The sequence below is a fragment of the Urtica dioica genome, chromosome 9 (genome assembly GCF_054948205.1).
Source record: "Urtica dioica subsp. dioica isolate 48M chromosome 9, U.dioica_male_clone48M_v1_H2, whole genome shotgun sequence".
NCBI classification, from domain to species: domain Eukaryota; kingdom Viridiplantae; phylum Streptophyta; class Magnoliopsida; order Rosales; family Urticaceae; genus Urtica; species Urtica dioica.
The window spans coordinates 30,432,952-30,458,019 of NC_142764.1; the positions used below are offsets into that span (position 1 = coordinate 30,432,952).

The following is a 25,068-nucleotide window of genomic DNA, read 5'->3' on the forward strand; positions in this document are numbered from 1 at the left end:
TTTTGACCCAAGAAAGCCAATTGGATCTTAATTGTAGCCTAACTTAAACAATTGTCTAATATATATTTGGAGGCTGCCGTAATTATTATGATTTGGAGCTGGGCAACATTTGAAAGAGCGATTGAAATCATAATGTCTGCAATTCTTTTATTATTTATTTCTTCCAATCGGATAAAATATATCATGCATTCCACCCATTCCATTGCCAAATTCTACTATATATATAGAAAATATATACATATACATATACATATAATTAAGACCCCACCCACTTGGATCTTCCCATTTTGCTCTTCTTTTCAGGAGGACTACTGTTTTTGAGTTGGCCATCTCTCTCTCTCTCTTAATTTAGTCAGTGATGCAAAGTGATAGAAATTATATAAAACCAAAAACAAGTGGAAAAGTAAAATATAGCATATACCTTGACGTAATATATAATTGGATAATCCTTGTTCTAATTGTTGGAATGAAGGGCAGCTATGTAATTTCGGTGATAAAGAGAAGCCTAACTGAACTTTGAAAGGGTATCTTTCTGTGTCTTTTAAGCCTGAAAGATGGAAGTTCCTGCAAAAGCAAAAGTGAGGGAAAAAGCAAATGCAAGTGAGTGTGAAGTGAGTGTGTGTGAGTTGTTTCTTCTCTTATCACTCATACCCAAATGAAATGAGCTTTGTTTCTTCTTCTTCGTTTGCTCTTATTAATTTCCTCTTTACTAATAAAATAGCTTGTGTGCGTTCATGCAAGATCCAAACTCCTCTCAAACAAGGTATGCCATGAACCGATTCTCTCTCTCTCTCTCTCTCTCTCTCTCTCGCTCTAATGAATTATGTATATATCGTATCATTGCCTCTGCTGTATGTATCGACCACTTTCTGTCCTGATCCGTAAATGATTTATTTGTATTCATGCAAATGCAATCCCTCCCACATTCTCCTTTTACTAGAATTAGAATATACGCCCAATTGCTAGAGTTTATTTTATTCAGACATAAAAACGGGCTTGAATATCTCTAGTAATTATTATTGTCAGATATATTGATGAAAGGGACAACATTAGATCCATCCAATTAGGTAGAGAGAGGAGAGAGAGATTTGAATTGGGTAGACTAAGCCCACGTGGCGCCACATTGGAATAAAAATGGGGAGAATTTGATCAGATTGAGCAACACACACACACACATATATAAGAAATAAGAAATAAGAAGAAGATGTGAAATGAAGGCGTATGTTGTATATAATGAAGTGGTGATGGAATGGAAGAGCAGGGCAGGAAAGCGATGGTACGAGAGGGCAATAGAGATGGCCAGACTGTGGAGAGGCAATAGCAATAAGACCAAAACAGCAACAGATCATCGTCAATATCGTCACAGCGAAGACCAGCTTCGGCGATGCACGTCGCTCAAGGTGGCCACGTCACTGACGTTGACGCGGGTGTGCCTGTGCGCGCCCATCTCCATCGACCCGCCTCGCCGGAGCAACAGCTATCCGGCCACCCGATCCAGTAATAAGATTCCCATCCAGATTCCCAATCCGAACCTGCAGATGCGGCGAGTGGTGTTCCGCGGCAAGTCCGTTAGGGACGACGTTCTGATGACAAGGTTTGTGGCGGAAGAAGAGGCCATGCGACGGCGGAATCAGATGGAAGCCATTCGGAAGAGGAGTATCATCATCACAACCAAGAAGAAACTCGGCCCCAGCCCTCTCCGCCGCACTACCATTCTTGCCTGATTCATTATTCTTTTTCCTTTTTTCTTATATATTATTCCCAACAATATATATCTCTTCGGATTGGCCCAGCAATAATAACTATATCCTTTTGCCTTATAAGCTACTCTCAAAACAAAAACTTGCACCGCAAGAATTGGGCTGCTCGCATATCCTATTCAATCTCCCACGTTACGTTGATGACACTTGACACACGGCATATGTATCATGTATGTGACGCACGGTACCCAAATTACACTGCAAAAACGTAATCAAATTACCAATTTGTTGCGTCATTTATTGCTTGTGATTGCTTCTTTGATTGTTAATTTATTTAATCAGGTTAAAAACAATCAATTGTTCCACAAATTGTTTTGTCTACTAGTTGAAGTTGAACAATAATCTAACAACATGTTTAGTAATTTCAAACCCAAAAACTGGTTTCATCGACATGCATGCTTAATGTACATTACCATATAATCTAATGCAACATTATCGTAATTTCTTTTGTTTTTTTTCTTCTTTTCTCGTTCTATATATATATATATATATATATATATTATATGCACGCACGAAGATGATGTTCATTATCAATTTTACCAGCCAACACAGTTAAACTGCTGTTGGTTGTTATTATGATGACTAATAATCAATTATTTTGTTGGCTCTAATTATTCCACCCCGTCTGCACGCATATTATTTTCTCATTTTCCATTTTTCATTCCAATAAAAATTGTACAAATATATATAGTATTACTGTGTTCACAGGGGCAGACCCAGGTGGTGGGGTCAAGTGACCTGAGCTCTCTTGGACAAAAAAATTCAGGCTTAAATTTATTTATTTTTTATTTTTTATTTTTTCAGCCTAAACTGAATTTTGACCTCCCCTCTTTCCAAGTTCTGGATCCGCCAGTGTGTGTTCACCTCCTCACTCATATCCTTTTCCAAGTATCTAATCTACATATACAAAACAATCATTTATGGGTCATTTTGTTATTAAAAAGTTTTGCCATATTTGGTACACTTACCTAAGTAAATTGCTTTTACTATTCCATAGAAATGTTTTTATTTATTTATTTAATTTGTATTTATATTTCTTTGTTGCTCTATATATTTGTTATATATGATCTATGAATGATAATGTCCCCCCGCCGTGTACCAACTCAATTATTTATTGCATGTATACTTAATGTTCCATGTATCACGTTACAATTTAATACAGCTGACGTAAGATTGATGAACATATATATATAATTTCGGTATTTTTTTTTTATCAACTCCCAAGTTAGTTTGGGTAGCTTGAAAATCAGTTATGGATTGGCAACCTACCTGAGAGACACTCAAACCTTTCGCTCACTTATATTTCGTGATTTCGTGAAGCAGAGTGTTGAACTACAATTAATTAATACTTCTTGATTCTGCAAACTAGGCTTCATGACAAAAACCCTGGTTGACCAAATTTATTAGTACTTATTATGTCTCACAATCACACAGTCTGTATCTAAGCTATTTACACACCCTACATTTAGTATTTTTATGTATAAAAAAAACCTAAGAAAGTATAGCCATTAATCAAATAGCTAGAAGAACCTCCAGCTATAAATACCAAATTAATCCCTGAAGATATATTTGGGAATATTGTAGATAATAATATTGCTCAAAGAAACAAGTGTTGATCATTTCATTTAGGCGTTTGATTATTAAACTTGCTATGCTATTTCTGTATTTGGTAATAATATTGTAGATGAAGAATGAAAACAAACATACAGGTAATATTATTGGTAGCGGACACACGTGCTTGTACGGGGTGACAGAGGCGCGCGTGTCTAGCAAGAGAATCTTAATTTGATCTTTCGCAATATGAAATTGGAATAATTAATTATAGCTAATTCGTGGGATGAGAGGAAAAGCACCAAAATGATGTGTATAATTAAAAGTCTTCCCATTGAAGTAAAGTTGGTTGAAGAGTTGGCCACATTTTTGAGTGAGAAAGTGGCCAACCTCTCTCATCATCACCATCATTTTTTTTTCTATATATAAATATTATTAAATTAATCCCAGAAAAGGTGAAAGGTGGTGTGGTGGTAATGGCTAGGAGAAAAGGAGTTTAGAGACCAGGAGAGAAGAGAACAACTCTCAACCCTCTTCTTTTGAAAAAAAAAACCAACACAAAAGACCAAGTAATAAAGAAAGAGATGAGGTGTTCACACTTATGATATGAGTCATATGACACGAAATGAATATTAATTCACAAAGATAGCAGCTTTCTCTCAATCTCAAGGGGGTTTTGTCTTTTGGAAGCTGGAAAAACGCAGAACCAAAAACAAGGTACAGCAAAATTCATCATCTTCAAACTTGGGGCTTTAATCAATAATCAGTAGTACGTGGTAGTGGTGTGTAAGGTTTAGGATCCCAAGAGTACAGAAACTTTATAAAGTATGCTTCTTTACTTCCCTTATTCTTCGAGGAGCTATAAATCCGCAGATATTATATTTTATATCTCGGGATCCTTCTTTTTGTTTTCTCTCTGTCTCTGTGTCTCTTTTTAAATTATCTCTCATCTCACCGCTCCTTTCCTTTTACTCCTTCCTTCTACACCCAAATACCCTTCTGAATTCTGATCACTATTATTATTCAATATACATACATATATATATATATATATATATATATATATATATATATATATATATTGTTTTTTGTATTTGCTGCAAGAGACCAGTTTGGCATTTTGCGTTCGTTCGGACATGAAAATTAATTACCAACCCTTTCGTTGTTGTTGGGTATATATTTTTGGAAGCATAATTAAGCCCAATCCTCAGATTTTGTCTCATCGTTGAAGATCCGACCTCACTGATGCACTATAATTGAGCCCAATCCTCAGATTTTGACTCCGGATCTGTGTGGATCCTTAAATATTTGGTCATTTTAAAACCCCTAGTTATTTATTTTTTTAAAAAATATTTACAGGGACAGACACTGATGCTGGGAACATGGGAAAGAAGGGAAGTTGGTTGTCTGCCATAAAGAGGGTTTTCACACCCAACTCAAAGGACAAACCTGTAAATGTAAATGTAAGTGTGCTCTGCTCTTTTAATTTATAATTCTTGTTCAATCATTTACAAGTAACACTCAATTAAGGTAGTTTTTTTTGTCTAATTAAGGATGGCCTGGTGTCTTCTAAATGTCACATTGAGTTGTGGGTGGTGGTGTTTCAGGATTCAGAAGTTAAGGAAAACAAGAAGACAAAGACGAAGAAGAAGAAGAAGCTGAGGCATGGAGAGAGCAATTCGTTCATTCCCCTGTTCAGAGAGCCGAGCAGCATCGAGAAGATCTTCGGCGACTTTGAGAGGGAGCAGCAAACACATGGGCTGAGGCCTCCCGACCCCCAACAACCCCTTCCAAAGCCTTCTCCCAGAACACCACGCTCCCCTCCCAGACCCACTCCCCCAAAGGCTCCAACTCCGAGACCCACTTCCCCAAAGGCTCCGACTTCGAGGGTGGTCACTTCCCCAAGAGCACAGTCCTCCTCTACGGCTACTCTGACTCCGAGGGTGGTCACTTCTCCAAGAGCACAGTCATCCTCTGCGGCTACTCCGACTCCAAGGGTGGTCACTTCTCCGAGAGCACAGTCATCTTCTGCGGCTACTCCGACTCCGAGGGTGGTCACTTCCCCAAGAGCACAGTCATCCTCTACGACTACCCCGACTCCGAGGGTGGTCACTTCTCCAAGAGCAAGGGCAGTCTCTTCAGCGACCCCAAGAGCACAGCCGCGAGCGGAGCCGAGTTTGAGGAACCAGAATGCTTCGGCCACAAGGATCCAAGCGGCGTATAGAGGTTACATGGTAAGCGAGGGTGTCAAAGGAAGAGTCCTGTGTGTGTGTTTTTTTGTTTTGACGGAAAGTGGTGGTGACGTGGCAGGGGCGGAAAAGGTTGAGGGCGGTGAAGGGGCTGGTGAGACTGCAAGGAGTGGTGCGAGGGCAGAGCGTGAAGCGCCAGACCGCCAACGCCATGAAATACATGCAGCTCGTCGTCAGGGTCCAGTCCCAGATCCAGTCCCGCCGCATTCAGATGCTCGACTCCGCCGCCGCTCCCCCGCACCCGGTACTCTCTCTCTTCTCTCCTCTCTATTTCCCGCCACGTGTCGGTTTCTGATTGGTTTGGGCGACAGTCGGCGGAGGACAACGGGAACTGGGACGACAGCGTGCTGAGCAAGGAAGAAGTGGACGAACGCACGAAGAAGAAGGTGGAGGCGATCGTGAAGAGAGAGAGAGCGATGGCGTACGCGTATTCCCATCAGGTACGCACGGATGAGGCACTTGGGTGGTTTGGTTACGACAAAGGATAAAAGCGTGTTAATGTGATCAGGTTTGGAGAGCGGGAGGCGAAAGAGAAGGGGTGCAAAAAGGGTTCCCGTGGTGGTACAACTGGCTCGACCGCCACATCCCACAGAGGCAGTACGAGAGCATGGACACTCCCACACCGAGATCCTCAAAGTCCACGATGAGAATGACTCCCCTGCGCACTCCGGTGGCCAGCTCGCAGCGGTCCCCTTTTGAGTTCCCGGCTCGCGACAACGACAGCCTGACGAGCTGCCCGGCGTTCTCGCGGCCCAACTACATGACTCCCACCGCGTCAGCCAAGGCCAAGTCCAGAGCCAGCGGCAGCCCCAGGGAGCGCCTCACCCCCACCGACTCCAGCCGGAGGCTGTCCTTCCCCTTCACCACCAGACGGGGCCCGCCGTCCACCTCCTCCTTTCTCTCGCCCAACAACGTCAAGAGCAGACCCAAATCCGTGATTTCCGTCGGAAACGCCAGTGTCGATTCAACTCTTTCTATGCCTGCTGCCATGGGAAGAAAGCCTTTTAACCGATTTGTGTGATCCTCCTTCGTTCCCTTTAACCTTTGCTTTTCACTTCCAGTTTTTATTGCCAAATACTGATCATCATGTAACATAATAATTTGGAGAATGAACACAGAAAAAAAAAAAAAAAAAAATAGGAATATGAATTGAATTTGGTTGAGTAATTTGATGTAATTTTTCGTTTTTCATTTGTTTTTTGGGAAAATTATCATGACAGACAGCTATTATAATTTTGGGGCTTGCATCTCTTTAATAAATAGAAAAAAAAAAAAACTCGTCTCTGTTTTTATCTGTCTAAGAGCCAGTTTATTTAGATCTGCATACACATAAATTCCAACAATGTATAATCATCAGAATCTACGTACTTCGTCCCAACGCTTTATACGTATATAACCAACAGAGGATGACATTTTTCGATATTTTTATTTAAAGAATTTTGGTGAATATAAAGTAGATGTAGTTGGGATTCTAGTGCAATTTTGCGCTGACAACTTATGAACGAAAGTATTTAACCAATTAGCCACATCAAACCTAAGATTTTCAATTTCGTCAAGGTTTATAAAATGTGAAACAAATAACTAAATTTGTCTCTTTTTTGCTCTTTCCTGATTTCTCTTGTGAAATAAGTTTAAATATATATTCAAAATTTCAAATTCAAATTCTCTCTCTCTCTCTCCCGATATTTTTTTTTTCTTTTTATGGTTACTTCTTGCATCACTCTCTCTATATCTATCTCTCTCAATTTTCATTTTTTTTTCTCTTCAAAAACCCATATTTTTCTCATATGAACATAAATAATAGTAAGCGTATTAAACTAGCGAGATGTATATAGAACGAAAATAACACATGACAATGCTAATATCTACCTTAATAGAATAAATATGTATTATTATTATTATTTTTTTCCTTGCCATCCCTCCCTCATCTTCAAGAGGGAGGCCCCTGGCTCCTTGCCTTTGGTTTTTTATTTTATGCACACCAGATTTGGAAAATAATGAAAGAAAACAAGGACCTTGCTCATTGTGCTCACAAGGTTATGTAGAAATTCGAACTTTGAAAGGATGAGAACGTCACAAACGAATGCGAAAATTCATTTGATAAGTCAGATTTGAACGCCACAAAAAATTCCTTGATAAGTTTAGAATGGTTTTTTTCAAGAGACAAAAAGCAAATCTCTCACAGATTCAGTCAGAAGTGTTTAGGAACTATTCGAACCATTAGAAGGTTTATAAACATTTTCCCTTACTAAACAAAGCAAAAAGAAACTTAAATGTAGTAAACACAATTAAAAGACAAAAGTAGTAAACTAGTCACTGAATGCTATAAAACATGAAACCATCTAAATATATCAAAGTGGCTGATTAAAGCTTCTCATGTGATGCCATAAGCCTTCTTTAACCACATGTTTCTTGGAGAAATATGAATAAGTAATTTAAAAATTACTTACGTAATTTAAAAATTCTAGACACCCATAATCCACTCTTATAATCTGGTAGTGTAAATAATTTATAGTTTTTTTTGTTAGTGTCCTCATGAGAAAGCAGATATACTACATATAAAACAAGAAAAAATGGCATGATGTAGCCAATTCAAACTATGGCTTTTGCAAAATAGCCATAGCTTCATTAGGTTAGGCAAAATAGCCAATTCAAAAATCATTCCCCAAAAATCCCAAACAAAACACGGTCCTCACACAATTTCCCCAAACAGAACACGTTCGATTGTGGCTGATGAAGAGGCGGCTCCGGCGGAGCCCGATGCTACAACGGCTGCTCTGGCGGCGGCGGAAGAGGGTGCTCCGGCAGCGGCCAAACAGGGCGGCGAGGCTGCCGTGGATGAGGGGCTGCCGTCGAATCCACTCTTGAATCCCCGTCGATCTCCTCGCCTCCGCCGCCGTGACGGAGAGTCCGACAGGATGTAAGATCGACGGAGCGATCGGGAACATCGCGAGCGTCGAGGACGCAAGAATCGCGTCGCCGAAGAAGGAGATGTTTCAGTTCTGCTTCAGATCTTCGATTTCCAGATTGTCATTCAATTTAATCATGCCTCGATTAATTTTAATCCAGCCGTCATAAACCTTACATTATGTCTTTATAGTTCGTTGGGATTAAATTTAATCCAACCTAGATTAATCTTACTTTGGCTAATTTACTTATAGTTGACAAATTATGGCTATTTTGCAAAAGTTTAAGTTTTATTTGGTTATATAGCCGCGTGACCCATAAAACAATATGAATGTTAGTCACTCTTAAATATTTACAATATGGCGTTGGTTACAAGGTGACACTATGAGGTAGCACATAACTCAACCTAAATGATAATATTAAAAAAAATAAGCATGTGATATATATATATATATATATATATATATATATATATATATATATATATTTGAGCTGAAGATACTTACGCATGTGCATAGTTGAAATAATATACATTAGGAAACGTGGTAAAACTAATTTTCATCGTTTATGATCTCCAAGAGAATTGAACAAAATCACGTTACGTGTTATCTTATTAGATCTCGATATGTGGATATGAAAGTTTGTTTGGCAACATATTAATGACAAGGATTTCTTTATATAATGAATTTGGTTGTTGCAAGTTTAAAGTCGTCAATAATTGTATCAACTTATACTGAACCGCGATTCGACTATATTATGTGATCAACTAGTTGAGAATCCAGTTGTTTTGGCGAGAGAGAGATTTAAGTAATTAAGAATAACGAAATTATAGGTAGTGAGCGTATACAAATATTGATCTAGCACGTGTGTGCATATGCATGAGTAAACGCATGCGAAGCCAGAAAGGGTAACCGCTACTAAATAATTTCCACTTGTAACCAATTTCAAAATGTGCAATGCTTTTTTGGGACTTCCAAGCATTGAATCAGTCATGAAGCTGCTGTATCAGTTACCTTATAATTTGTTACCTAATTACTTAGCATATTATATTATATTATATTATGTACGAGATGCGTGGGGACGATGTAGTACGGTTTGGCAAGTTGCATAGTTGGAATTGAATGCATTGTATCATTTACTTTACTGCGTGTGTCGTGTTTGTGCGTTTATGTATATATAAACTAAACTGTGGTCTTAATCTTTCAAAACTATATACACATAAATATCTATTTCTATATCTAGAGAGAGAGAGAGAGAGAGAGCTAGGATGGGTGATGTTAAGCTGAATGGATCATTTCCCATTTGTGATGGTACTGTGGCGTTGGCGAAACGACTTAGATCTCCAAACAATACGGTGGTGATGAAGCATACACACCCACGCACGGCCACCTGGTACACATATTAATTAATTAGCATTTGTGAATTAATTGCAATTAATAGCAGATCCCGTGTTTGTTATTCTCATTTTGCAGCAAAAAAGGTGTTGTACCAAGTTGCGGCAGCAGGTAATTAATTAATTGCGTGTCATGAATATGACATGATCATCAATTCGCAACTACTCATTCATTCATTGCAGAATCATGATCGAGAGAGCGGAGGTGTTCAGATCGCTGGACGAGTGGGCGGCGCAGAGCGTGTTGCCGCTTCTGAAGCCGGTGAGGGAGAGTTGGCAGCCGCACGATCTGCTGCCGGACCCGGCCTCGGAGGGGTTCGAGGACGAGATCCGCGAGATCAGGAAGCGCGCCGCGGCCATCCCCGACGACTATTTTGTGGTTCTGGTGGGGGACATGGTCACGGAGGAGGCGCTTCCGACGTACCAGACTCGGCTGAACGCGACGGAGGGGTACAAGGACGAGAGCGGGGTGGACTCGAGCGCGTGGGCCGTGTGGACCCGAGGGTGGAGCGCCGAGGAGAAGCGCCACGGCGACCTCCTCAGCAAGTACCTGTACCTCTGCGGCCGCGTCGACATGAGGCGAGTGGAGGCCACCGTCCACCACCTCATAGCCTCCGGAATGGATATAGGGACGGGGAGCGATCCTTACCTGCTCACCATCTACACGTCGTTCCAGGAGAGAGCCACGGCCATCTCTCACGGCAACACGGCCAAGCTGGCGGCCACGCACGGGGACGCCAAGCTGGCGCAGATATGCGGGACCATCGCGGCGGACGAGAAGCGGCACGAGGCCGCCTACACGCGCATCGCCGCCAAGCTGTTCGAGGTGGACCCCGAAGGGATGGTGGTGGCGATGGCCCACATGATGCGGCGCAAGGTGGGGATGCCAGCTCAGCTGATGTACGACGGGCGCGACCGCAGTCTGTTCAAGCACTTCTCTGAGGTGGCGGCGCGGCTGGGGGTGTACACGGCCACGCACTACCGCCTCATAACGGAGCATCTCATCCGCGCCTGGAACGTGGAGTCCCTGAGGGGGCTGTCCCCGCGGGCCCGCCTCGCGCAGGACTATGTCTGCGGCCTGCCCCTCCGCTTCCGCAGGCTCGAGGACAGGCCCCGACAGCCCCCTCCGCCACCCATCCCTTTTAGCTGGATCTTTGACAGACTTGCATAGTACTCGATCATTACTTTTACTACATATACGATCTCCTACCTTATTTCATATCTCCATCGTATTCCCTTTCTTTCATACTATTTCTAGATTATTATATCCTAAGATGTCATATTCTTTCGTAGCTTATATCAAGGAATACCGTACGAGTATGGCCGACGAATTAATATAATTATAATTTGTATGACCTCCAAGAGAAATCCGAAATGTCGGCAAAAATGTGTAATACCTAACTGGATCGGAGGAGGGTGATTTCATAATTGGGGAAGCTGAAACAGTAAGCTTAATTTGCGTGATTTAGTGATCATTGAATTAGTACTGATACCAAAGTCTCTACCCATCCTTAATTCCACTCCTGCTGCTTCTAAAGTGTAATAACCATTCCTATATATCTATTTTCTCAGTAAAATAAAACGACTCCTTTATATATTCATAAATGAAATTATTATCATTGATTATTCATCCGTACTTTTCCATGCCATGCTTGAAAAAAATAACTAATAAAAACGTTTTTTAAAAAAAAAAACCGTTTTTCAAATCAGTAGTAACTCCCTTTTCCGGAATTTAATTATTTTTAAACCCTACATTAAACAAACTAGTTTATTGTTATGTTGATTAGCTATATTTGTAACTTGGCAAACTGCCTCTAAGATATCCTACATTATGTTCTTAATATCTTAGAAAAGACATGTGCAGTTTGGCTGATCGCAATAATTTCGATTTTGTGGATATTTTGCTCAAATCTGATTTATAAGTTGATACTTTATATGCTTTCGAATTTCTCTCCACCAAATCAAAACAAGATGATCAATTGAGGACACCCTAACAAGGCATCGATCAAATTCTAGGATTTAACTATGATAAAAGAGAATGTCTGCGCATAAGAATAGTCCGATTACACATTTTATATTTTTACGAGAGTATTGAGCGAAACCACTTTTGTTCTCGAGTGTGGTTTTTATTCTGTCTTGTTCTCTTCGGCGTTGTTTCGTGCGAGTGACAGGATATGATTTGTATACATGATATCATAGATCATGTATCATTATAAATGTACGTAGATCAATTATTTGGGGAGTGAGTTGTAAGTGGAAGTGAGGAGGAGTCTGAGTTGAATTGAAATTTACGAGTAATTTGAAGCATAGGGTTTTAAATGGCGAATCACTCATCTGAACGTTATTTATTTAGTAACAATAAATTTGATAAGATTTGATTACTTATAAATTTTTAATTCTCGGTAAAACTACTGTAAAAATAATAAAATAAGAATTCCCACTATTTGAGTACTTGACCAACCAATCATAAGCGTATATGTTAATTTGAAATATTATATATTGGGTAGGTTTCTTTTAGTTGTATAACTATTGAAGGCATTATTAAATCCGACCCTAGTAGCAATAAGTATGATTCCAGAACAATTCATTTTCACCATCTTACCTAACTTCTCTAAGTTGGATATGTGTGAGGTGCCATTATTAGAATTGTAAATAGAATCAGTAATTATATATGTTCAGAATTTTTTTGTCTTCAGTAGCTAAGTAGTCAATAACTAACTAAAATTTGGTGAAATAGTCAAGATTATTATGTATTTTAGCCATTAATAAAAATTAATGAAGATAAATAACAAAAATAAAAAGTACTCATAAAAAAATTATGGGGATTAATCTTGGTCACGTTAGATGACTATATTTGAATTTTTTATGAAATGTCGGTTAAATAAGAATCTTAACATTTGAGGTGGTTTAATTTGTTTAAGTTTTTTTTTTTCGCCGGCGTATAGTGCAGTAAAACAATGAATATATCCATCAAATTTAAAAGAAACAAATAATAAGGCCGAATCGATTCCATCCAAACCAGACCAGCCAGCTAATTGTTATATTGAACTTCTCTGTTAAGCCATCCTTGTGGCGTGTGAACAACTAACTGTGAATACTTGTCTTTCCGTAGAATTTATTGAAACAGCACAAAACTCTAAGCCATCATCAGTTGTCATATTGTTTACTGTTTTAGTTTTCAACTACAAAACTCTGTTTTTCCCCCTGAATGTTAAAGCTTAATAATTAAAGATTATTTGACCACACAAAAGCATACGCAACTTTGAAAATAAATTTATGCGCGCAGTAATTTTTGGATAGAAGAGCGTCTCTCGATCTCTCTCACACTCTCTTTCTCCCTATATATTTAGTAGCAAATGGTTGTAGTTTAATATCCATACATAATATCAGGATATAAGAAGCAGAAAAAAGGTTTAAAGCTAAAATGGCTGTCCAATTAGTGAATGGCTCAGTGATGGGGAGTATTAATGCTTTTGGTAGCGAAGCACGTAGATGTCGAAAGGCGTTATCGACGAGGTGTAACTGTAGCACAACCCTTTATGATCATCGCACAAACACCAAGTGAGTAGTTTATAATATGTGTTTTGGTTTTGTAGTTGCATGCATATAAACGTATACGTACGACTAGCAATAAGTATTTGTTAATTACCAGCGGCGTGGAGAGAGCGGAGGTTTTCAGATCGTTGGATGAGTGGGCGGCGCAGAACGTGTTGCCGCTTCTGAAGCCGGTGAGGGAGAGTTGGCAGCCCCACGATCTGCTGCCGGACCCGGCCTCGGAGCGGTTCGAGGACGAGATCCGCGAGATCAGGAAGCGCGCCGCGGCCATCCCTGACGACTATTTTGTGGTTCTCGTGGGAGACATGGTCACGGAAGAGGCGCTTCCGACGTACCAGACTCGGCTGAACGCAGCGCAGGGCTACAAGGACGAGAGCGGGGTGGACTCGAGCGCGTGGGCCGTGTGGGGCCGAGGGTGGAGCGCCGAGGAGAACAGACACGGCGACCTCCTCAACAGGTACCTCTACCTCTCCGGCCGAGTCGATATGAGGCGAGTCGAGGCCACCGTCCACCACCTCATAGCCTCCGGAATGGTAATCAATTTCAATTTTTCACATCCAATTAATTAATTGATCTTGTGTGGAGAGAGAGATAGAGAGAGAGGGTCTTGTGTCTGCTGATCAGTAATGAAAAGGGTGGGTGGGGCAGGATATAGGGACGGGTGAGGATCCGTATCTGTGGAGCATCTACACGTCGTTCCAGGAGAGAGCCACGGCGATATCTCACGCGAACACGGCCAAGCTGGCGGCCACGCACGGGGACGCCAAGCTGGCGCAGATATGCGGGAGCATCGCGGCGGACGAGAAGCGGCACGAGGCCGCCTACACACGCATCGCGGGGAAGCTGTTTGAGGTGGACCCGGAGGGGATGGTGGTGGCCTTCGCCAACATGATGCGGCGCAAGGTGGGGATGCCAGCTCAGCTGATGTACGACGGGCGCGACCGCAGTCTGTTCAAGCACTTCTCTGAGGTGGCGGCGCGGCTGGGGGTGTACACCGCGGCCCACTACCGCCTCATCCTCGAGCACCTGTTGCTGAGGTGGCACGTGCCTGACCTCGCTGGCCTCTCCCCCCGCGGCCGCCACGCACAGGACTACCTCTGCGGCCTCCCCCGCAGGATCGCCAGGCTGGAGGAGCGAGCCCAATTCAAGTCCCACCAACTCGTTTCTTTCTCTTGGATCTTCGGCAGACAAGTCTAGAGCTACTACTAATAACCACTTCTTCTGAGAAGAAAGAGCACGTATTGGTTGATTAGTGTGTGTTAATTTGTGTCTTGAGTTTTGATTTTGAGTGTGCACTGGTACTGTTTGTCGGTGGGAGTGGATTGGGAATACTAAGTTATACTAGTGATAAATAAACACAACATGTGCCTTATTATTAGCTTTCATTTTGCATTTTTGGACGTGACAAATGTTTTTTTACTTGAATCTTTACATGTACTACTTGGTTGCACTTACTCTGCCACATATTGTCCATGGTCGGAGGTGGGCAGAGAAAAAAAATTGTAAAATGAGTGATTGTCATAATAATAAGAATGAAAATCCAGGAATTATATCTACGAGTTTCTAGTTGCTCTTTTCTTGAAGATGGTTGCAATGCGAGCCTTATAATAAGAATGTGGTTCCTTGTTTTTTGGCCTCCAAAGTGGCGAGACACTCTTTCATCTCCTTGAGTGGAGGTCAAGCGTTGAGATGTTGTTGGATTGGGTCAGCTGTGAGAACGGTGAGGCGGGAGGAGTGGAGGATCTCGAGGACTTGGGGAAGGGCGTCGATGCAGCCGCTGGACATGCCGACGTCGATGCGGAGTGCTCGGTCGTCGCACACTGCGTTGATGCCTTGCTGCTGAATGGTGTGGCCCATCACCATCCTCCTCGCCCCCGGGATGGTGGCCAGCGCGTGCTCCAGCGCCGAGCAGTCGCATTTCTCCTCCGAGAAGCTCCTCAGCCACACCACCGCCTTCCGCCCCCGGCAGAAGGCCGGGGACCGCGACGTGCCTGACCCCCCCATCATCCACTCCCTCACCTCTTGGTTCATGCGCTCCAGGCCGTACTCAACGTGCTCCGCCAGAAGCCCTCCGTGCACGAACACCGACTCCCCCACCACCACCGCCGTCACGTTGCGCGCCAGAAACCGCCCGGCTACGGGGCCCCTCGGCCTCAGCGCCGCGATCCGCGCCCGGAATCCGGACCAGAACTCCTCTTTCACGCCTCCGAAGGAGTCAGGGATTCCGCGGAACAGCTCTCCGTCTCCGCACTGCGACTTGATGCGGTTGCCCAGGGAGTACCACCGCGCCCACGCCTCGAACTCTTCCAGGCCGCCGCGCGTCACGAATCGGAAGTCGCGGTCCATGTTCATGATCTCGTGGTTGCCGTTCATCGTGATGATGCGCCCGCCCGACCTGGCGGCGTCGCGCCTCAGCTTGTCCAGGAAGTACAGGATTCGGAGCTCGTCGGAGCCGCGGTCGAGGACGTCGCCGATCTGGACCACGGTCGCGGACCCGCCGATCCATCGGTCGGAGGCGTCGATGAGGTTGGCGAGGCGGAAGGAGTGGCGAGCCTTGTGGAGGTCGCCGTGCAGATCTCCGATAGCCACCACGCGGGGAACGGCGGGGTACCGGGAGCTGGGGAAGGTGTCGGCGTCGGCGTCGGGAAGGAGGAAGAAGCCGCTAACCGCGAAGTCAACGAATGTGTCCACGAAGGACGAAAGAAGGCCCGGCACTTGCTCGCACGCCGCCATCGATCGATCGATCCAATTCCACACCTTTTTTTTTTTTTTTTTTTTTTTTTTAAGGACACGAGGGAATGAAAGAAATAAGTTGTTTACTTATATATAATTACAAAAAGGACCAAGTATTTATATTAAAAGCCTAAACCCTAGAAAGAGAAAGCGAAAGCAAACCCCTCCCTTTGGACAAAAGTGAGGAAGATGAGCGAGCATTTGGCGGCGGCGGAGGAGCGATTGGTGTCTGAGAGAATTAGGCAGAAGCTTCAAGAAGTGAACTCGGCGGCTCAACAGGTCCTGGCTCCGGTGCAGGACCATGTGAATTTCAATCTCCAGGTATGGGTTTTAGGCGATTGGATTGGATTGAGTGTGAGTGTGATAACGATGAATGATTGGATGAATGAAATAGCAAGCGTACTTCAAATGCGCGTACGAGTGCTTCGAGAGGCGGCGGAGGCAAGAGGAGATCAGCAGCTGCGTGGAGTACTGCAGCGTGCCGGTGGTGAGTGCCCAGCAGCGTGTGGAGAATGAGATGAGCAACTTCCAGGAGAAGCTGAACAGAGCTCTGATGGTGTGCCAAGACAAGTTTGAGACGGCCAAGTCCCAGCACCACAACAAACCCAACATTATGTCTGACTTGGAGTCCTGCGTCGACCTCTCCATCCGCGACTCCATCTCCACCCTCCCCTACCTCGCCCACTCTCTCATGTCTTCCTTCAACAACAACAACTAGCTTCCATTCTCACTTTCATCATCATTTATTAAACCCATGAATGTGAACGTTTCTTTTCACATCTCTTATTCAACGACTCATAGATCTCTTCTATATATATATATAATGGGAATGGGATACACACTTGCAATTGCAATTTCTAGTCATACACCTGCTCCCAGCTGCTCACTCGTCGACTTGTAAATGTAAAAGCAAAGAAATACCGTCTTTAGCTTTGGTTTGGCACAATTTCTATGTATGTCAAATGTTCTGGTCCATTCGTGCAGACTCTAACAAAAACGAGCCAGTTCATTTCCACTCAAGTCAAACTAGTCCGGTTTTATTTATACATTTTATTTATAAAAATGGGTCAAAAAATCAGAGAGGATAGTCATAGGTCAACTCATTATTGGGTAAGAAGGAAATATCAAAAGGAGACAGTTTTTCCACATAATAATCAATCAGGGCTCCACCGGTTGCATGTTCTTCTCGGATCGACTGGAACAGAATGGACGAGAGGTATCGCTCGAGAACACCACCTGAAACAAACAAGCAGCCATGAGAAGATGATATGCATATCTAATCATGTTATTCAGTACGAAACATCTTTCAGTTGCTTTGTTCTCATAGCCGAAACTTGGTAGGTTGGAATTTAGAATTTGGAAAAAGACAGCACTTACTGCAATGAGTTTCCCAGCGCTCTCGGGTCTCTTCCCAACTTCGATTGCAGCTGCAGCGACCGCTCTAGAAGATATCCTAACCTTGTAGTATTCATGATTCAAGATGACCAATTTTAATTTTGTTTTCCAAATAAAAGAAGAAGAAGATAAAGAAAAGGAATTGTGATATCAAGTACAAACCAGTAAGCCTTGTTGCAGAACCAATTGTTTAGCTGTTTCCACAGCTAGATCATTGGATATCTGCCAACATTTGAGTGTGGCAGAGGCGTGACACACAGCAGAACAACAAATTACGAGATTTAAGATTAAGGAATCGGAGACCTCTACGACTTGATGAATAACAGTATGGTCTAAATTCCCAGGTATGAACCAGCTCCAAGGCCTTGAATTTTGTAAGGACCTGCAGATCATAGTGGAAAATTACAACAATGGAAGTGATGAAATGAAGGAGCTTGAAGACATGGGATGGTGACAATATGTTGCTTTCTGTCAGCTCTATTCTGATCACCATTTCATGACCCTCTTCCTTTGCAAAAACAGAAACAACAACAACGCCAAACTCTTACCTTTGAGGAATATGGTTCCTCCGGTCCCAATTTCAGCGATAAAGATATCCATCCACCTTCCATTCCCATATCTCTGGGCCAGCTGTCTCATAGTGAATCTGCACGCCCATCAAAATCACAAGTTGAAATTGGAACACCATCGGATTTTAAAGGGCCAACTTTTGGTTTATTTTTAATGTGTAGCCAATATATCACATTAACAGTAAAAAAATACAAATTTGCCCTTCATTTAAATAATATCAAATCAAAATATTTGGAAGATTCCCGCGTCCAAAAAAGAAAGAAATGAAATTGGAATCGCGTGAATAAATGCCAACTAAAACAGATCCATCGTGATAAATGCATATCTAACAAATTCACCGTGATAAATGCTTATCTTTCAAACACGCATCCAAACCTACACCGCACGAGAAAAAATTCAAAAACAAAGTCAATTAACAGCAATTAACAGATATTAACGCTAATTAACTGGATTGAAATCGTTCAAAAACCTACATAACAGCAATTAACAGATATTAACGTTAATTAACAGGATTGAAAATCGTTCCATACATGAATCAGCTGGGAAGAACAAGGAAAAAATTCAAAAACAAAGTCAAGTAACAGCAACTAACAGATATCAACGTTAATTAACATGAATCAACATTGAATTAAACAAGAATTATTTTTGAAATCCAAAAAATAAACATAAATAAACCGAATTAACACGAATTAACAAACATTAACACGAATTTAAATGAATTAAACAAGAACTATTTTCGAAATCCCCAATCGAAACCCTAGAATTTCACACTCTGAAATTCGACAAAGATATGGAAAATTCAAAGACTAATTACCTGAGACGAAATCCGACCTCCGACTCCGCGAACTCGGCAACGAACTCGACGACTCCATCGGAGCTCGGAGCGGCGGCGAGGGAGTCGGCGAAGGGCTCCCATGCCTGGTCGAGCATCCCGCCGGAGGGATAAGCGATCGTGATGCCGTTGTCAGAGACCTGGTTGTGCTACGCCGTGATGGCGATCCCGATCACGGATCGTGTCTTGAGCGCCCTCAGCGAGGCAAGTATTCCGGAGCGGAAGACCGTCGATCGGAGCAGCGACGTGTCGGCGCGGGATCCCGACGTGCCGTACGACGGCGTGAAGTTGGGCGGGAGAGGGAAGAGCTTCGAGGATTCGAGGAGGAGCGATCTCTGCGCGGCTTCCATGGATGCTCTAGTGGAGAGAGAGAGAGGAATTTCGACTACCGAAAATGTGCGTACTACCAACACCGATTATGAATTCCTACCTCCCAATATCGTGATGAACACCGCGGTGACGCCAGAAAATGAGAGCGCTCCATTGCTCTTTAAGTTTGAGTTTGGACGTGCAAACACTGGCTTCTATGTCTTTCTTCATTGTGCCGAAATCCAGCGACTCGAACCCAACCAGTCGCGAACCTTCGACGTCCATGTCAATGGAAAAGTTTGGTACCGCCCTCACCGGCCCGATTATTTGCAAACACACACCATTTGGTTTTCGAAACCTTTGAGAGGTGAATCGAGCTACGCCCTTACCTTGGAACGGCTCGATAATTCGACTTTGCCTCCACTTCTAAACGCGTTTGAGATTTACGACATTGTGTACTTTTCGCAGCTGGAGACCGATGAAGATGACGGTATATATATCTTATCTATGGGAATTTCACCTAATTATTACCAATTTCATGTCAATTACCCAAAATTATTTAAAATTTCAAATTTGATTGATCTATTACTAATTTGAGGAGAGAGACCGAAAATTTCTTACAAAAATACCCCTTAAACATTTCGTGACAGTGTTGTCGCGAAATCCTAGAGGGATATAATAGTCTTTGCACAATCTTATAAGTAATAGATCAGTCAAATTTGGACTTTTGATTGATTTTTAGTAATTGACATGAATATTGTAATTTTCAGATAAAATTCCCTTTATCCATTTATTTGCATGGTTAACTAGTGTTTCCTTTGTACAGTCTAGGTGACGTCTGTATGAATATTTTTAGTTGATGCAATTGGGAACGTGAAATCGGGTTATGGAGTGAAGAGAAATTGGGTCGGAGATCCTTGTCTTCCGGTGAACTATTTGTGGACGGGTTTGAATTGTAGCGTCGATGGCTCAACCCCTCCAAGAGTCACATCACTGTACCTGCACTAATACCCTTTTTTTAATTTAATAATATTTGTTTGTTGATATTACTTAAATAATTGAGCTTTACAACGTATTCCATTAATCTTTGTTAACCACCAGAGACTTGTCTTCGAGTGCACTAACTGGTGAAATATCGAGATTCATAGGCGATCTTAATATGTTGGAGTCCTTGTGAGTACTTAAGAATAACAATATGTAGCTCATTTTGTGATTATTTTTAATAATGGCTATAATATTAGTAAATGAAGTGATTTTTTCCTCTAATCAAGTCTTTTTTCTTTTTTTCCCCCCCTAGTATAAGTGGGTTCCAATATTTTCATGACGAACTTATCCTGAAACTCAGTATTTCAGGACGAACTTAACATGAAAATAGTGAGACCAAATAATAGTAGGGGAAAAAAAAAATTCCTTGATTAGGAGAAAAAAAACATCCCATTTACTAATATTATGAGCAATTTCCGTTATCTTTTTAGCATGTTATTCGGTAATCGATTTCTTTGATTCCCTTCAGGGATTTGTCAAACAACAATTTAACAGGATTTGTGCCTCAATTCTTGACCAAGATGCCAAATCTTAGAGTCCTGTAAGTTATTGAGGAGGCGCATAGTTATTTAAATCCCATTATTCAGTTTCATAGCTCATTTTTGTGTTCAGGAACTTGAGGAAAAACAACCTTTCGGGCGTAGTTCCATCTGAACTCATCCTAAGATCGAAAAGTGGTTTGCTGTCGTTAAGGTCTTCCTCTATTGCATTCGAACTTATAAATTTTAAGTCAATTATCGTATCAACTCTCATCGTCTCGATCGGTGACAGCATTGAAGAAAACCAAGACCTGTGTTCCTCATCTCCGTGCAGTCACAAAAGAAGGAAGAGGAAGATCAGAGTCCTAGTTCCGATCGCTTTATCAGTCGGTGTATTGCTCATCTTACTTGCATTAGCAGTTGTAATTTTCAGGCTACTCAAAAAGAAAATGAAACAAGGTAAAAATAAATTTTAAGAGTTTGGTTAGTTAAATAGCTGAAAAAAATATATTAATATCAATATAATATATTTTCAAGTTTGTATGTTTTTGATATTTTATATTTTTAATTTTTATTATTTATTGTTTTGGAATTAATTTTTATACCGCAAATTATTTTATTATTAAATTAATATTATTATAGATAAAAGATAGAAACCGAGTATTTTGAGGTTGTTTTGAAAATAATGAAATTATTATTATAATAATATAAAATCTCAATCTATTCATAGAGTTTCACTATTGATACACTCTATAATGGAGCGGGAAATACAGTTGGGTTGGAAACAATTCAACTCTATTTATAGAGTGGTTGGAGACGGTCTAACAATTGAGAATCACTAAACAATTGAGAATCAGAAATAAACATGGGAAGGGCTTTCTCAGAGACTAAAAACCGGCAATGCACATACCCTGAGATTGTCAAGATGACGAGAAACTTCAAGAGAGTTTTGGGCAAAGGTGGGTTCGGAACGGTGTACCACGGTGTTTTAGTGGACGGCACAGAAGTGGCTGTGAAATTGAGTCATCCTACAGAGAAAGCGACTGCGAGTACAATTCAGTCTCGAGAGTTTGATAGAAGAAAGTCATTCGAGTCAGAGAGCCAATATCAAAATTTTCAGGCTGAGGCACGGCCCTCTTCGTAACGATGTGATTTTTTTACTCCTAGTTTATTTTCATAGATTTGACTTCGGTTTACAGGTTAAGCTACTTTTGACGGTTTACCATGGGAAATTGACGAGCCTTGTTGGATATTGCGATCAAGGAAACAAGAGAGCCCTTATCTACGAGTACATGGCCAACGGAGACTTAGAATCACATCTTTCAGGTTTTATTCAAACTTATTAGAAGTTCTTTATTGAAAATAGAATGAGAACTTACAAAAGTTATCGTCGATTGATTTTTATATGCAACCTAAGATACTTAACATGAAACTTAAACGAGTATACAATTCAATCTTTGAAATTCGGCCCAAACTGACGAGTCATCTTAAGGAGAATGTTAGGAATCCCATCGAAAGAGCATGAGAACTTAACAACGTTTTTACTCGATATTACTTCTCTTTATTTTTATTTTATTCACCTTTTTCTATTGCTGCTGCGTCTCATTTTCATTCTTTAATTACTTTAATACATAAATAGGGAAGAAAGACCGGCTCTTGAGTTGGGAAACAAGGCTTCAAATAGCCATTGACTCGGCACAAGGTCAGTGAGAAATTTGGTCATCTGTTTAAATATTATTTTTGCGTACTAGTCAATCTATCTTCGAATTTTGTTAATTCGATATCACTAAAATGTAGGGTTGGAGTATCTCCACCATGGGTGTAAGCCACCCATAATCCACAGAGATATCAAAGCCGCAAACATCTTAATCTCCGAGAATTTTCAGGCGAAATTGGCTGATTTTGGGCTGTCCAAGTTCTTCCTAACCGAAGACGGAACTCATGTATCAACAATGCATATCATCGGAACCCCCGGCTATCTTGATCCCCAGTGAGTTTTTTTTTTCTAATTTTTTATTATTACAAGTAAACATTGGACTTTGATCAAATATATTTTTTTCTAAACCCTTTTTTTTAACCACGGGTAAAATAATCAGAAAAACCAGGCAAAATCCGATTAACTGATTTTTTTACCCCAAAAAAAAAAAATAAAGGGCAGTTGAACTCTTAAAAGATGGTTACACCTGTTAATTGGAAAATAAAATAAAAGGTTATCAGTTTACCATGAAAACAGGTTAAAGGTTAACCGGCTAACCATTAGTCATGTTTAATTACATGTCAATCAGTAGAAAAACGAAGTACTAATTAATTTTTCTTTCTTCTCTTGCACAGTTTGGCAAACAACGGAAAGTTAAACGAGAAAAGTGACGTGTACAGCTTTGGGGTGGTTCTGCTACAAATAATCTCATGCCGACCCGCCATAAGAGGTGGTCATGATGATAAGTCTCACTTGAGTCAATGGGTGCGTTTTATGATTGAGAGTTATGGGAACATAAACGACATTGTCGACCCAAAGCTAAGAGGAGTTTATGATGTGGCCTCGGCGTGGAAACTTGTTGAGGTAGCATTGTCTTGTGTGTCTCTGAAGACTAGCGAACGGCCAAACATGAGCCGTGTAGTGACCGAACTAAGGGAATGTTTGGCATTGGAGCTTTCGCGAACCAAAGCCAAAGATTGCCTCGCAGCCAATTCCACACATTCAAAATCTGATTTGTTAAGTCCTGATATCGTTTCCGAGTTTCGTCCTCTGGCACGCTAATTCAATATAATTTTCACCTTGATTTCATGCATTGTTGTTGTAAATCGTTCAACTGAAATATCCTACTTTTAAAATGTCACTCCAATACTCCCGATCCCATGGTCTCTTTTGATTTCCAGTGTCATAATGCTATTTGTTGTCCAATCCACCGTAGTATCATTTTCGTTTATGATATTTCTAATTATTCACTTCTTTTATTCAACTCACTTTGTTATTAAGCTAACAATTGATTCATAAAGTCTATGATGCTGAATTTTTCAACATAAAGAATTAAAATAACGTGTCATGAGATAAGAAAAATTTGATACCAAAAAAAAAAAAAAAGAGAAATTAAACAACAAACCTTGAGCTTTTCTGACGAATTTGCCCCTGCAAACCTTGAGCTTTTCTGACGAATTTGCCCCTGCAAACCTTGAGCTTTTCCGACAGATTTGCCCCTGCAAACCTTGAGCCTCAGATCAACCTAAATAAAAAAAAATATAAACTATCATAAACAAAAATAAAATAAATTAAAAACGACGACATTTCTCTGAATCAGTTTTCAAGTGTAAAAACCAAACAAAAACAACAAAGAAAAACCTGCTTCAGATTCTGGAAGAAAATCCCATACCCTTCACGCGGAAAATGGGCTTTTCATCAAACCCCGGAAATGGATCTGCAAGCAAACAAGTGTGGCTGCACTCATAATTGAGCTGCCTACATACCCTCTCGGGATCAAGCCATTGTAGTTCATATATTGACAAGACAAGAGTAAAATATGTTAGAAATCTAATTCCAAAACAATATACAACAAATATGACAAAATTACATCTATGCATAATTTTAATCAATATCCTCAACTCCAATCTCCAACATTAGATTCTTCGGTAGAAAATATTTTGGGGAATATAACAATACACATACTTCCAGCAAAAAAAATATATAGTTTTATTTGAAAATCATACATATATATATAGTTTTATTTGAAAATCATATGTTGCTTATGCTCCCCTATATTTTGACTGACCAAAAATGAAAAGAAATTTAAAAAAAAAAAAAAACATTTTGGCCGGCCGGCACTTGAAAAAAAAAAAAAAAAAAAAAAAAATTAGAGCCAGTCAAAACAGCTAGGGGAGGATAACCAATCATTTTTTTTTTATATCTATATATATGAAAATATTAGAAAACCAGAAATTATATGAAAGTTATATTCCCTTTTGTACGTAATGTAGGAACTAAATCAGGAGGTCAAGGTTGAGAGTACTGATTAAAATTATGCATAGATGCATAACCTAACTATATATGAAGAAGTGTTAGGGAAAGAGCAAGTCGCGTACCCGATTAAGTGGTCGTGGAGCTTTCTTGAACGCTAGAAGAGTCTGTGTTTACCAAGCTGTCCGGCGATAGCGATCTCTGGAGCAGAGCCGTGTATGGGTTCAAAAACTCCAGGTCCCTGAACCAAGTCAAGAATGGAAATATGTAAAAGTAGGTCAGATTGCAAACAAAACATTTGGTTCTGTGACAATCAAAGAATTTGCTAATCTGACAATTGAA

The 25,068-nt window shown here is 41.0% G+C and overlaps 6 protein-coding genes, 2 long non-coding RNA genes and 1 pseudogene across 9 annotated transcripts; 6 read left to right on the forward strand and 3 right to left on the reverse strand.

The window, feature by feature from the left end:
* Nucleotides 1-555: 555 nt before the first annotated feature.
* On the forward strand, nucleotides 556-2,037 carry LOC149386830 (Serine/Threonine-kinase). Of its 2 annotated transcripts, none has more exons than XM_089625087.1 (2): nucleotides 556-763; nucleotides 1,240-2,037. In XM_089625087.1, exons 1-2 carry the CDS (start codon nucleotides 661-663, stop codon nucleotides 1,722-1,724), a joined length of 588 nt encoding a protein of 195 aa, XP_089481213.1. In that variant the 5' UTR covers nucleotides 556-660; the 3' UTR covers nucleotides 1,725-2,037. The 2 variants fall into 2 exon arrangements, with proteins under 2 accessions (XP_089481213.1, XP_089481214.1); XM_089625088.1 differs by having other exon boundaries at nucleotides 1,262-2,037.
* A 1,616-nt stretch (nucleotides 2,038-3,653) lies between these two features.
* IQD13 (IQ-domain 13) lies at nucleotides 3,654-6,817 on the forward strand. Its single transcript, XM_089627147.1, has 6 exons — nucleotides 3,654-4,028; nucleotides 4,671-4,774; nucleotides 4,919-5,545; nucleotides 5,622-5,804; nucleotides 5,872-6,000; nucleotides 6,069-6,817. Exons 2-6 carry the CDS (start codon nucleotides 4,694-4,696, stop codon nucleotides 6,579-6,581), a joined length of 1,533 nt encoding a protein of 510 aa, XP_089483273.1. The 5' UTR covers nucleotides 3,654-4,028; nucleotides 4,671-4,693; the 3' UTR covers nucleotides 6,582-6,817.
* Nucleotides 6,818-9,677: 2,860 nt separating this feature from the next.
* LOC149386832 (stearoyl-[acyl-carrier-protein] 9-desaturase, chloroplastic-like) lies at nucleotides 9,678-11,359 on the forward strand. Its single transcript, XM_089627148.1, has 3 exons — nucleotides 9,678-9,859; nucleotides 9,940-9,972; nucleotides 10,044-11,359. Exons 1-3 carry the CDS (start codon nucleotides 9,735-9,737, stop codon nucleotides 11,029-11,031), a joined length of 1,146 nt encoding a protein of 381 aa, XP_089483274.1. The 5' UTR covers nucleotides 9,678-9,734; the 3' UTR covers nucleotides 11,032-11,359.
* A 1,810-nt stretch (nucleotides 11,360-13,169) lies between these two features.
* LOC149386833 (stearoyl-[acyl-carrier-protein] 9-desaturase, chloroplastic-like) lies at nucleotides 13,170-14,713 on the forward strand. The gene is made up of 3 exons (XM_089624927.1): nucleotides 13,170-13,421; nucleotides 13,513-13,948; nucleotides 14,064-14,713. The coding sequence occupies exons 1-3, from the start codon at nucleotides 13,285-13,287 to the stop codon at nucleotides 14,610-14,612; spliced, it is 1,122 nt and encodes a 373-aa protein (XP_089481053.1). The 5' UTR covers nucleotides 13,170-13,284; the 3' UTR covers nucleotides 14,613-14,713.
* Nucleotides 14,714-14,860: 147 nt separating this feature from the next.
* Nucleotides 14,861-16,200, reverse strand: LOC149386834 (Calcineurin-like metallo-phosphoesterase superfamily protein). The gene has a single exon (XM_089624928.1). It carries the CDS (start codon nucleotides 16,146-16,148, stop codon nucleotides 15,093-15,095), a length of 1,056 nt encoding a protein of 351 aa, XP_089481054.1. The 5' UTR covers nucleotides 16,149-16,200; the 3' UTR covers nucleotides 14,861-15,092.
* A 55-nt stretch (nucleotides 16,201-16,255) lies between these two features.
* Nucleotides 16,256-16,939, forward strand: LOC149386835 (uncharacterized). The gene is made up of 2 exons (XM_089624929.1): nucleotides 16,256-16,469; nucleotides 16,543-16,939. Exons 1-2 carry the CDS (start codon nucleotides 16,338-16,340, stop codon nucleotides 16,864-16,866), a joined length of 456 nt encoding a protein of 151 aa, XP_089481055.1. The 5' UTR covers nucleotides 16,256-16,337; the 3' UTR covers nucleotides 16,867-16,939.
* A 24-nt stretch (nucleotides 16,940-16,963) lies between these two features.
* On the reverse strand, nucleotides 16,964-18,233 carry LOC149386836 (uncharacterized). Its single transcript, XR_016301159.1, has 4 exons — nucleotides 18,092-18,233; nucleotides 17,706-17,925; nucleotides 17,526-17,606; nucleotides 16,964-17,384 (listed from the first exon to the last, which is right to left on the reverse strand). It is a non-coding gene; the product is annotated as an uncharacterized LOC149386836 (long non-coding RNA).
* A 1,156-nt stretch (nucleotides 18,234-19,389) lies between these two features.
* Nucleotides 19,390-20,262, forward strand: LOC149386837 (putative LRR receptor-like serine/threonine-protein kinase At1g05700 pseudogene; annotated as a pseudogene).
* A 2,909-nt stretch (nucleotides 20,263-23,171) lies between these two features.
* Nucleotides 23,172-24,965, reverse strand: LOC149386838 (uncharacterized). The gene is made up of 3 exons (XR_016301416.1): nucleotides 24,115-24,965; nucleotides 23,913-23,998; nucleotides 23,172-23,878 (listed from the first exon to the last, which is right to left on the reverse strand). It is a non-coding gene; the product is annotated as an uncharacterized LOC149386838 (long non-coding RNA).
* Between the last annotated feature and the right edge of the window lie 103 nt (nucleotides 24,966-25,068).